The 10,115-nt window shown below is 43.0% G+C and overlaps 1 protein-coding gene across 18 annotated transcripts in view; it reads right to left on the bottom strand.

Moving 5' to 3' along the window:
• Positions 1 to 5,120: 5,120 nt before the first annotated feature.
• The window catches only part of DMD (dystrophin), a 1,394,632-nt gene continuing 1,389,637 nt past the window's right edge, over positions 5,121 to 10,115 (bottom strand). For 11 of the 18 annotated variants that reach the window (XM_076355694.1, XM_076355734.1, XM_076355779.1 and 8 more), the window contains one exon: positions 5,121 to 7,620. In XM_076355694.1, coding sequence (XP_076211809.1) covers positions 7,523 to 7,620 — 98 coding nt within the window. In that variant the 3' untranslated portion in view covers positions 5,121 to 7,522. The remainder of the gene's footprint in view (positions 7,621 to 10,115) is intronic. The other 7 variants (XM_076355714.1, XM_076355752.1, XM_076355772.1 and 4 more) reach the window with 2 other exon arrangements.

The following is a 10,115-nucleotide window of genomic DNA, read 5'->3' as shown; positions in this document are numbered from 1 at the left end:
CAGTATTGAGGCTTTGCAGTAAGTAAATAGGGAACTCCTGGGCTTGATGTGGGTACTTGCAATTTTCAGACTTAAAGATGCAGGTGGTCTTTTCCCTTCATCTATTGTTTTGTCTTATAAGTTTGCTTAATGTAGAAGAGGAAGCCAGCAAAAACCAGGTAGAATAAAATACATGCACAGTAAATCATTGAAAGGCTTAGCAGCATTTGTCTGCCTGCAAGATCTTGCTGAAGGAAGGTTTTGAGCTTGCCAGTGAGGTTAAAAAAGATGGGTGGGGGGAGATGAAAGAAGCTAAGTTGCAGGCTTGATGTCTTTATTACCTTCTGCCAAGGCTGGAAGGCCATGCCAGCTCTGCCAGGTGTTTCAGAGGGACAACAAAAGCAGAGGTTACAGGGAGCCAATGTGCTTACGGCCACTTTTCTTAGGAATCAAAATTCCTGAAGAAACTTCAACAACTGCTGACTAAAATACTGCTTTGGTGCCGCAAAACGTGGGCTGTTATAATTTAGAATAAAGCTGAATTAATGCACATTGTCAAGCTTTATCTATTTTGACACAACTAATTCCGGTTCTTTTTTTTAACTGAACAGTTAACAGGCTCAGCACATCAAATGGCACGTGTGTGCATGTGTGTGTGCATGTGTGTGTGCGTGTGCACACACACAAGAGGAAGACCAGGGTGTTTCACGCCTCTGTGCATGTGCATATTTGTGTATATTCATGTATCTAGCATTTATTCTAACCTACCTAATATTTCCTCAGGACCATGAATTTCTAAGTTCGTATTTGTGGTTGGTAGGAAAAACCCCAGTAGTTTCATGTCTTATCACCTGCAGCTGGTTGCAGCCTTTATCTAAACATTTGCTGTGGGATGCACTGGGGAATTATACTGGCAACTGCCATTAATCTTCTGTGCAAAAGAAGTATTTCCTACATCAGTGTTAGAATAAAACCATTTGTCTGGTGAATGAAGCACAACTAAAAATTAGCCTGCTACGGAAGTAAAAATCCTCTCATGATGATATTTTTTGATTATGTACTAGCCCTGCCATAGATCATCATTAAGGGCATCTTTAAGTAGTGCAAACTTAACAGCAAGCCTTTAGATATTGAACAGTTTTAATCTTATTTTGGGACATACTACCTGTTCTGAAATTGCTCTAACCTCATGTTACGTCATAACACTGCCAGTGTATGAACATAATCCTGTGTAAATCTCCCTATGTACACAGCACTTGACTTCTGTTCCCATAAAATGCTTTGGGGTTTCACCGCACCTCTCATGTCCCCTGAAGGACCACGCAAGGCCTGACCTGGTGTGGTCCCTAGCCTCACGAGGAGCCTTTGCCACTGCCATGCTCCCCAGCTGGATCACACCGCCTCACAGGTCAGCTGCTCATCAGTTCGTTGTCTGCTTCCGAGTCTGAAGAAAAAGAGCTTTCATCTTGCTGAGGTGAGAGCAGCACTTTGGAGACGAGCAAGAAACTCAGTCCTCCCTTGCATGCAGCAGAGTGGCGAGCAGCGAGCTGTAGTGGCTGGAAGATGCTGAGATGCTGACGGCAGCTTCACAGCAGAAAGGTGGCGGAAGTTGAATGTCCGTGTGTGCCAGGGACCAAAGCATCTTTCTACAGCCTCACAGAGGTCTAATTGACTGATTTACTTTAGCTTGTCTTTGCCTTAATAAAACAATGTGTTCTCGAAGACCCTCATCTTATTTAATGTAGTTGTTAATGGTTTGAAAGACATTAAACCTGCAAAATTGCACTTCATGTTGTTGGTTTGGATCATCTTCAGATTCAAGTAGAGCATGTGTGAAGGAAACAAATATAGGAATGCCAAGTGAATTAACGTAATTTTCTGATTTCCTATTATAGAGGTACATGAATATAATTTTTAAAAAAATTTTTTAACACTTGCTGCAATTTTGGACATACCGATAGGTTGGGGTGAGGATGCTGTTATTCCAGGAGATGCTCATGTGGAGAAAACCCAACCTCTTCCATTCAGCAAGAAAGACAATAAAAGATTGTGGGTTTTTTTCCCTGTATATATGTGTGTGTGTGTACATGTGTGAGAGAGAGGAAAATCTTACAAGTAGTGGATTGCTTATGTCAGCAAATAGGGAGAACTTGCTTGGACACAGCTAGTAAAAAGAATGTGCCACCTATTAAATAACTGGTATATCCATTGCAATGCTTGGATAATAATAATAATAATAATAATAATAATAATAATAATAACAACAACAAAAAGAAGTCTTTAGACCTGCTAAACAATTGCCAAGTTGACTAATATGAGCCTTGGGTTGGCAAGCAGTCAGGGTTTAGGCAATAGGCTGAAACAGCAACTCGGTGTATTTGTGAAGCCCCATGGTTCACTTCTATAGCTGCAAGATTTCCTTAACTCTCATCCCTCCCTTAGCCACAAGGGCTTTTTAACCAAGTTTTCGGCACTATGAGCTACTAAATATGTGCTGTAATCATCTTCCTTAGCTGATAAGCAGTATTATCAGCTTACAGGGATTCCTGTATGGAAGTGTTATGTCTTGGTCTCAGCAGCCTCAATTTTCTTGCACAGATTTATGGCACTTTCTAATGAGTTGATAGGCTTGCTCTGAGCTGAAACAAATTCCAGTGAAATCTTTGAGTGGAGCCTGAGTCCAGAAGGGGAAGATTTATTGGGTTTCAGCCTGACTGCACACGTGCACACAGGCAGCCGAAATGGATCATAGCCAGTGAAACGCCTGCGGGGCCTGGGCGTGCTGCTAACCCACCGGCATGGGACTGGGCACCAGGCTGCTGCTTCTGCTGCTCCTGCTGCCGCTGCACCTTTGTGAGGAGGGGTAAATCACATCCACGCAGCGGTGTCAATACTGCAGCCCCCCCCCTCATACAAAGCTGGTAGTTGTTTGTAATTGCAGGGCACCCTGATGTAAAAGTGACAGTGCATGTAACGTCACAGTTAGCTTCAAAGCTAAAGAAGTTCAAGCACCTGTTGCTGGTTGCATGCAGGTAGGCTTGGCAACACGTGTGGTTCATACAGCACTCTGTAGTGCTGCATCTGCTACGTGTGTCCAGCCAAACGAGGCTAGGGATGCTCTGCAGCAGGCACAGCCATGAAGTGAAGTACACGTATTGGCAGCTGCAGACCTTTTCTGCATCTTGCACATCATTGCTTTCCCTCTTTTTTCCCAATGTTAGCTGAAACATTGGGGTTTTTTTTCTCCCATCTTAGCTGTCCCTCTCCCCCGTTTCTCCAGCCCCATCATTGCAGCAGAGCAGGCATCGCTGCCCACACAGCGCTGGGGATCACACAGCCCCATGGGGCAGGCAGGGGGGGTGCTGGGCTCTTAAATTGTACTGGCGAGCCCTGGGCTGGGCTGGGCTGGGCTGGGTGGCACTCGCAGAGCTGAGAGGTGGCGGGCAGGGGCCGTGCGACAGGCAGCGGGGAGAGTGGGAGACGTGGCCTCGGCAGGGAAGTTTGAGGGAGCACACCACACACACATCCCCCAACCCCCACACCCAAATGATGAACTGGCTAGTAGGGCCTCAGTTTTTCCATCTGTCTATCTATCGAGAAGGTAGAGGAAAGACTATGAAGTTTATTGGTAAATGGCAGCATATTAACCATAGCAGCCAAAATTAAAGAGGACTAATCTTCCTCTCTGCCCGGAGAGCAGAGGAAACACACTGAACAGTTAATAGCCTTGTTCCTGAAATAAGGAGGATATTTACCGTAAACATTCATAAGGAAAGTGTTCTTAAGAGCCAGTCAGAAAGATCAGATTTTATTGATGAGGAGTCATAAATGACCGGGTTATGGGAGCGGGGACATCAGTGAAGCTGGCCAGCAGGCTGTATACATTGCCTTTAAGAGCTGCAGTACTCACGGTAGCAGCTGTTCACATACATTGTGCCAACCCGTTAGCACTGATCGGTGCAAAGCTTGTGAGAGGTGACGGACAGCCCACAGTGTGTTATCTGTAGGACCAGGGTTTGGATTTGCCTGTCGCAGCCCTAGCTTAGTGAAGGAGAGTCGGGGCTCACGTATGTGGTTTTGCCTTCCCTGCTCCTTCCAGCGCATTGAGGGGATGAGGCAGCATGCAACTGCTCCTCTGCCTCCTCACGCGCCCTTTTTTGATGTTCCAGTTCATTTAGGTATTTAGTAAGACCATCCACAAGCCCCATCCTTCTGGCTCACGGCCAGGCTGAAAACCCAACAGAGTCTCCTCACGTGCAACCAACTCCAGCGTTAGTGACTGGGAGAAAGCTATCCTCCCTCTTGCTTAATTGAATTAAGTAGGAGTCATCTTGTCACTGATGGCTGCTGTGCTTTGTGGATTGTGTAATCTTCAGAGGAGATTTCAGTACAGCAAGGCACACACTGATTCACGTATGTAGGAGTGAACCCAGAGTAACTCAAGTCTGGGAGAGTAGATGTGGGATGCATATTTATTTCCTCAAGTGAATGAAATGAGGGAATTCCCACTTCCCCCTCACTGTATTATCAAAATCATGTACAAACATATGCTGGTTTTGCCTTTTTTGTTTTATTATTTTTCATTGTGTTATTTCTACCACTGAAAGGTAGCTCAAAGACAGCATCGTGACACAGCCGAGTGGAGTCTGGGTATTAAAACCTACGCGTGCTTCTTAGATATGAGATGGGACGCATGTGATCAACCTCTCTGACGGGAACATACGCTTCCCAAAGCCCAAAAGGAGAGGGGTTTGCTAGTATTACGCCTGGCGGCAAGGAGACCATCAAGTGCTGGATTGATCAGCGAAGATCAATCTGATCTGAGGCTCCCTTCTGCGACGAGGCAGAAAGCGTGGGGCTGGCAATCTCCGAAAAGCTTGAGGAGCATAAAAACGGGAGGTTCACAACTTCAACAGGGGAGAAAGACCTGAACCAGGGAGAGCTCTTTTCCTCTTCCAGCCAAATCCTGAGTGCTGCTGCCGGCACCCTGCCCGCTGCGGAGGCGGCCGAGGCACCGAGACGTCACTAACAAGGGGATTTGGCAATTGGCAATACGGGGTGCTGTGCGCGCACCTAAGGCGAGGGCTGCCGGAGAGGAGATGCACTGGGCGACTGCTGAACCTCAATAAAAAACCTGCACCTTTTATAACGTAATTGCGTGCTTTATTGATATACACAGTAAAGCAGTATATAATACAATAGTAAGGCATATATTTGGTGAAATTTGATATGTTGTGAAAAAATGCAGTAAAACAGAAGTTTATAAAAATAATTAGTAAATGTTACAGTGTTGGTGTTAAAACACAATATATTATGATATCCAAGTAATAAACCAGTACTGAGTAACAATGAAATAACATGCCATATGGTATTTATGTATTCAATTACACTGATTATGTTTTACAGTTTAATACTTTGTCATTATAAGGAATATGAAATAATTCCCAAATTATGCTTAAAAAAGCAGCGATAAAGCTTTCAACTTTTTAAATATTTTTTGACAGACTCACTCCAAAACTAAGATCTAGAAAGTAAAACAAACAAAACAAAACCCTGATGAAAACAACCGTGCAATCCATTTTTCCTCCATTTTTTTTCTGAAGAGAAGGTTTAATGTATAAGGGGGAAAAAAAAGGAGAAACCCCTCTCTTTCTCAGATCTCAATTTAAACCTTCTGATAAAAAAGACCATGAGAAATACCGAGGGTTCCTATTGTAATAAAGTGTTAAAAAAGCTTTTTATTAGGAAAGCAGAGGTTTGGGGGGATTGTACTTATTTTTTGTAAATGATTATCATTGTTGGTATTATTTAAACGATGAGACCTGGTCACACAATGGACACGTGGTGAGGATGTAACATTATCTGTACGTAATTGTCAGGAACACCACAAAACCAAAGTGAGGTAGAAATAGCATGACTAGCCATGTTCAATGTTAACTAGCATTCAAAATAAAATCTTTCCGAAGTTTAATTACACTTCATACAAGAAGAGGTAACAGATTTTTTACTCTTGCAATATAAAGTCAGATGGTGTGTTTCTACGTATTCTAAGGTAAAATTAAAAGCTGGTTAAGAAAATGAAGTGGTAAAGCTTTTGCTGACAGCACCTCATACCCAAACCTACCTCTCACGAGCTGCAGTCAAGCTGGCTAATCTGTTTCGCTATCAGTTCCTCTCTTTCTCACTTCATTGTTAATTACATGGGATTACTTGTAGAGAGAAACGGGAAGGAGAAAGGACCAGGGCCTTTGTTTTGGTGATAAATATCTCATGGAGCAGTGTGGCTACCTTTACCTGATCACCATACACGCGCAAGAACAGCAGTAACACTTCTACAGCCCTTCCCAAAGGTTGCTCGCAGCGTTACAGCTCCTTGGGAGCGGCTGCTGTAGCAGGCTGAGACACACATTGCGGAAAGCTCTGGTTTTATTTTCCAGAGGATCGAGGAGCTTCACGCTCATTAACAGCACTGGGAGCTGGACAAGCGAAGATGCTCTGTGAGTAACCTACTCGTGCTTCGGGTCAGAAGCTGATCCCACAGGGGGTCAGGGGGGAACTTCTCCCTTTCTTCTCTCCTCTGCAGCAAAGGTGATGCGAGCAGTGGCAGCGGGTGGGGGAGAGCTGTACCCAGCTCCTGCTGAAGCACTGGCTGCTGGCCGCGGCCAGCGGGGTACCGGACACTGAGGTCCAAAGGTTTAATCCGGTAAGGCAATTTCTACGTTCCTTTACTAAGAGCATTCAGGAATTCAGTCAGCAGAGGACACGCTGGCACATAGGATGGTCATTAAATACTTTCCTTCTTTCGTCTGGGGTTTTTCTTTTGTTTTTTTTTCATTAATTTTTTGCAGGCTCTGTCATGTAATGTGCTCTTTCATTTAATTATTGCAAACTAGCTGTGTGATTCATGTAATTCTTAATTTTATTAGAAAGAGGTGAAATAACTACCTTCGCTGGAAGTTCAGGAGATTTTTTTTTTAAGCCAGCCCTAGTCAGACAAAACCAATGAGAAATGTTAAGTTGGCCGTTTTGGTGTCGCCGCAGGACATCCTTTTTTTTTTTTTTTCTTTGATAGGCAAGGAAAAGAACACAGAACATGAATCTCTCTGATGCGGTTACAGAGCTGAAATGATACTAAACAAATGCACTGCCTCAGTATTTTTTTTGTGTTTTTTAAGGGGGTTTCTATAAACAATTATTTTTATAAAGCACACTTTAGTTTACAATCTTTCATTATAACTGTTATAAATTTTTTTTAAACAACCCGAAATGCGTTCCATATAAAGAAATGGCAAGTTATTTAGCTATCAAGATTTTACATGTAGTTTTCTTATAATTTTTGTACAATTGCATAGACGTGTAAAACCTGCCATTGTTAACAAAACAGTAACAGACTTAGGAAACTACTGAAATCTACAGTATAGTACCACTACCCTTCACAAAAATATAGATTTGTTTTCTTGTAAACTCTTACAGTCTAATCCTCTTTGTAGTATGAATATTATAAAAACCATGCGGGACGCCTGAAGTTGTAAAACACATCTTGCTATTCTAACACCTTGTCGTCAGTCATCACTGTCACTAAGGTTTCCATTGCTCTTCCCAAGTCGTCTGCCATGTGGAAAAGGCTCCCTACATTGTGGCCTGAAAAAGAAAGTCAAAGAAGAGGAAATTAAACGAAGAAGACATGGCAGCAGATTGGTAGGAACATTTTACAGAAAAGGCCGAGCACAGATCCATCACTCTCCATGTACCGCTCGCCGCCATCTCCAGTGGAGTACACTGGAGACTACTCTTTCCAAAAGTCTCCTGGATGAGTCCAATACGTTGTCGTTAGCCAAAGTTGCCAGTAAGCCAGTGTGTTTGTCTTCCACCCCCACCCCGTAGCGATGAAGCTGCATCATTACACATGTTCACCAAAAGCAACGATTAAATCCACTGGCATTACAGAAAAGTTTCCAACTGGTGCTGCAAGTGTTTGACCATTCAATGTTCTATCAAGGAGAAAAACAGAAATAAACAGATCAGCAGTAATTAACTAAATCATTAAACCCAAGAGGTCCCAGCAGGATACCTGCACAGATAGCTAAAATGATGACCAAACTAAACGGCTGCAGTTTATTCAATCGTTTTTAAAATATCCTTTGCTTTTCAGACAGCAGTCCAGCAGAAACAAAGATGCCACAATTGCTGAGTAACTACTATACAGAGGTTCATTTGTGCATTTCTCCTCACCCGTAACCACTGTAAAGTCCTCAGATGGTATAACCACAACACGTGGTCCTCCTACACAGAAGTGATAAATAAATGCAGGGTACAATTCCGGACATGAAACCTGTAACTTCTTCTCACGCTCATTTTACCACCGCTGCAAATGGAAAGACAAGGTAGCAACGCTGATCAGCAGAAAGAAATGGCTTCATCACAATTAGAGACTAAACAGACTTGAAGGTAGGGAGATTAAATTGCCAAAAGTCGCCATTTTAGGCCCTTGGCCTGATCTCCAGCTGCTGTTCAGAAGCGTGTGGGTCTCCTGCAAGTCCTGTGTCAGATTTGCACCCCTCTATGACTGTCTCAAATACCCTCTGGCATCTCAAACGACAGAGACATCATGGTTTAAACAGCTGAATCCCATCTGGAGTCTCCCTCCCGAAAAAATATGACTGAAGAGGGAATATGACAGAGGTCTAGGCACCCTGCAAGATGAGCATCCAAACCAAGGACTGAGTGTTCAAGATTTCTTGCAAGGATAAGGAGGAATGAGCAGACAGAAGGTCTTAAAACAAGCAGAAGGAAATTAGACTCCACACAGCACATAATTGTATTACTGAACTCATTGCCACAGGCTGATGTTGAGGCCAAACATATAAATGAGTTAAAAAAGGAGTTAGAAAATAATCACTGAAGAAAGATTTATTTAGATGCAAAGAAGCGCATGTGACCTCCAACTCAAGAAGTCCCCAAGCTGCAGAGTGCCAGCAACTGAAAGTATATAACAGGGGAAGTATTACTCAATAAAACTATATGTTGCTATGGCCTGCGGGGTTTGATTTACCCCCTGAGAGTACCTGCGATAGAATATTTGTCTGGAAAAATATGGGAGGTGCAACGCCATCTGCCCACAACGCTGCTTCCCAGTAATGCTTTGCCTGGGACTGGATGCCGAGTCCTCGCCATGGTCCTTGAGGAAGGAGCACCCAAATGAAGAAAGGACATGACCAGGGTATCCAGGATACATCTTTCATGCAGTCCCTAGCTGTAATGTGCCGGAGCCTGACTGTTACCACTGCCCACCTACATGGTGGGTGTCCCTCCTGACACAACTGTCTTCTCTAACAACAGGAATGAACCTTCCCTGTGGGGCAAATCAAATTCACCAACCTCTTTCAAATGTTCAAATATTATGGTAGTCACACACTGTTGACATTTCTACAGTACACAGGAGCTTGGAGTGACATTAGTTAATAGCCAACGGCATTTATAGAATAGAAAAAAATGACCTGAGAAACATCCAGAGAAGTTTGTTTTTTCTGGAGAACTACTACCACCTTTTACGTTCAAATACTAGTTTTTTAAAGTTTTGTGGGTTGTTTTTTTTTTTTAAATGTAGCATTCATTACACAAAACTATGCCATATCTAAATGATAACTACTCAACAAGCTGCCCATTCGATAGTGAGCTGTGCTGTGCGTGGCACAGTTTGCCAGACACCGATACAAAGAAATACATGGTTCTAGTCTGGTGACATTTTGCTAATTGCACTAATGCACAGAGAAACAGATGCATCAAACAGTAATTTCATCCGTAAATCATTAATGTATAGCCATCTTATTCATCCTAAGCAAAAACTTGTAATTTGCTCATCAGCACATCAAGCATATGAAAAATTCCTGCCAAGTTTTGGTCAAAACATTCCTTACTTTAAAATAAATGTATGCTACCACATTTATTTTAGATGTAAAGGATAATCTCTCTTACTGGCACCATGAAGGCTGAGATCAATACAGCAAGTTACACCATGGAAAGTGAAAATTTGACAAAGTCACATGAAAGCAAGAACGTATTTTAGATGGGAGATGCTTATGTAAACAGAAAGGTAACTGCCACTGGTTTGCTCTACTTACCCGAAACTCTGACAT

This window comes from Aptenodytes patagonicus, chromosome 1, assembly GCF_965638725.1.
Source record: "Aptenodytes patagonicus chromosome 1, bAptPat1.pri.cur, whole genome shotgun sequence".
In the NCBI taxonomy this organism is placed as follows: domain Eukaryota; kingdom Metazoa; phylum Chordata; class Aves; order Sphenisciformes; family Spheniscidae; genus Aptenodytes; species Aptenodytes patagonicus.
The sequence above is the reverse complement of the archived record's forward strand: the minus strand, read 5'-3'. Positions and strand labels throughout refer to the sequence as shown.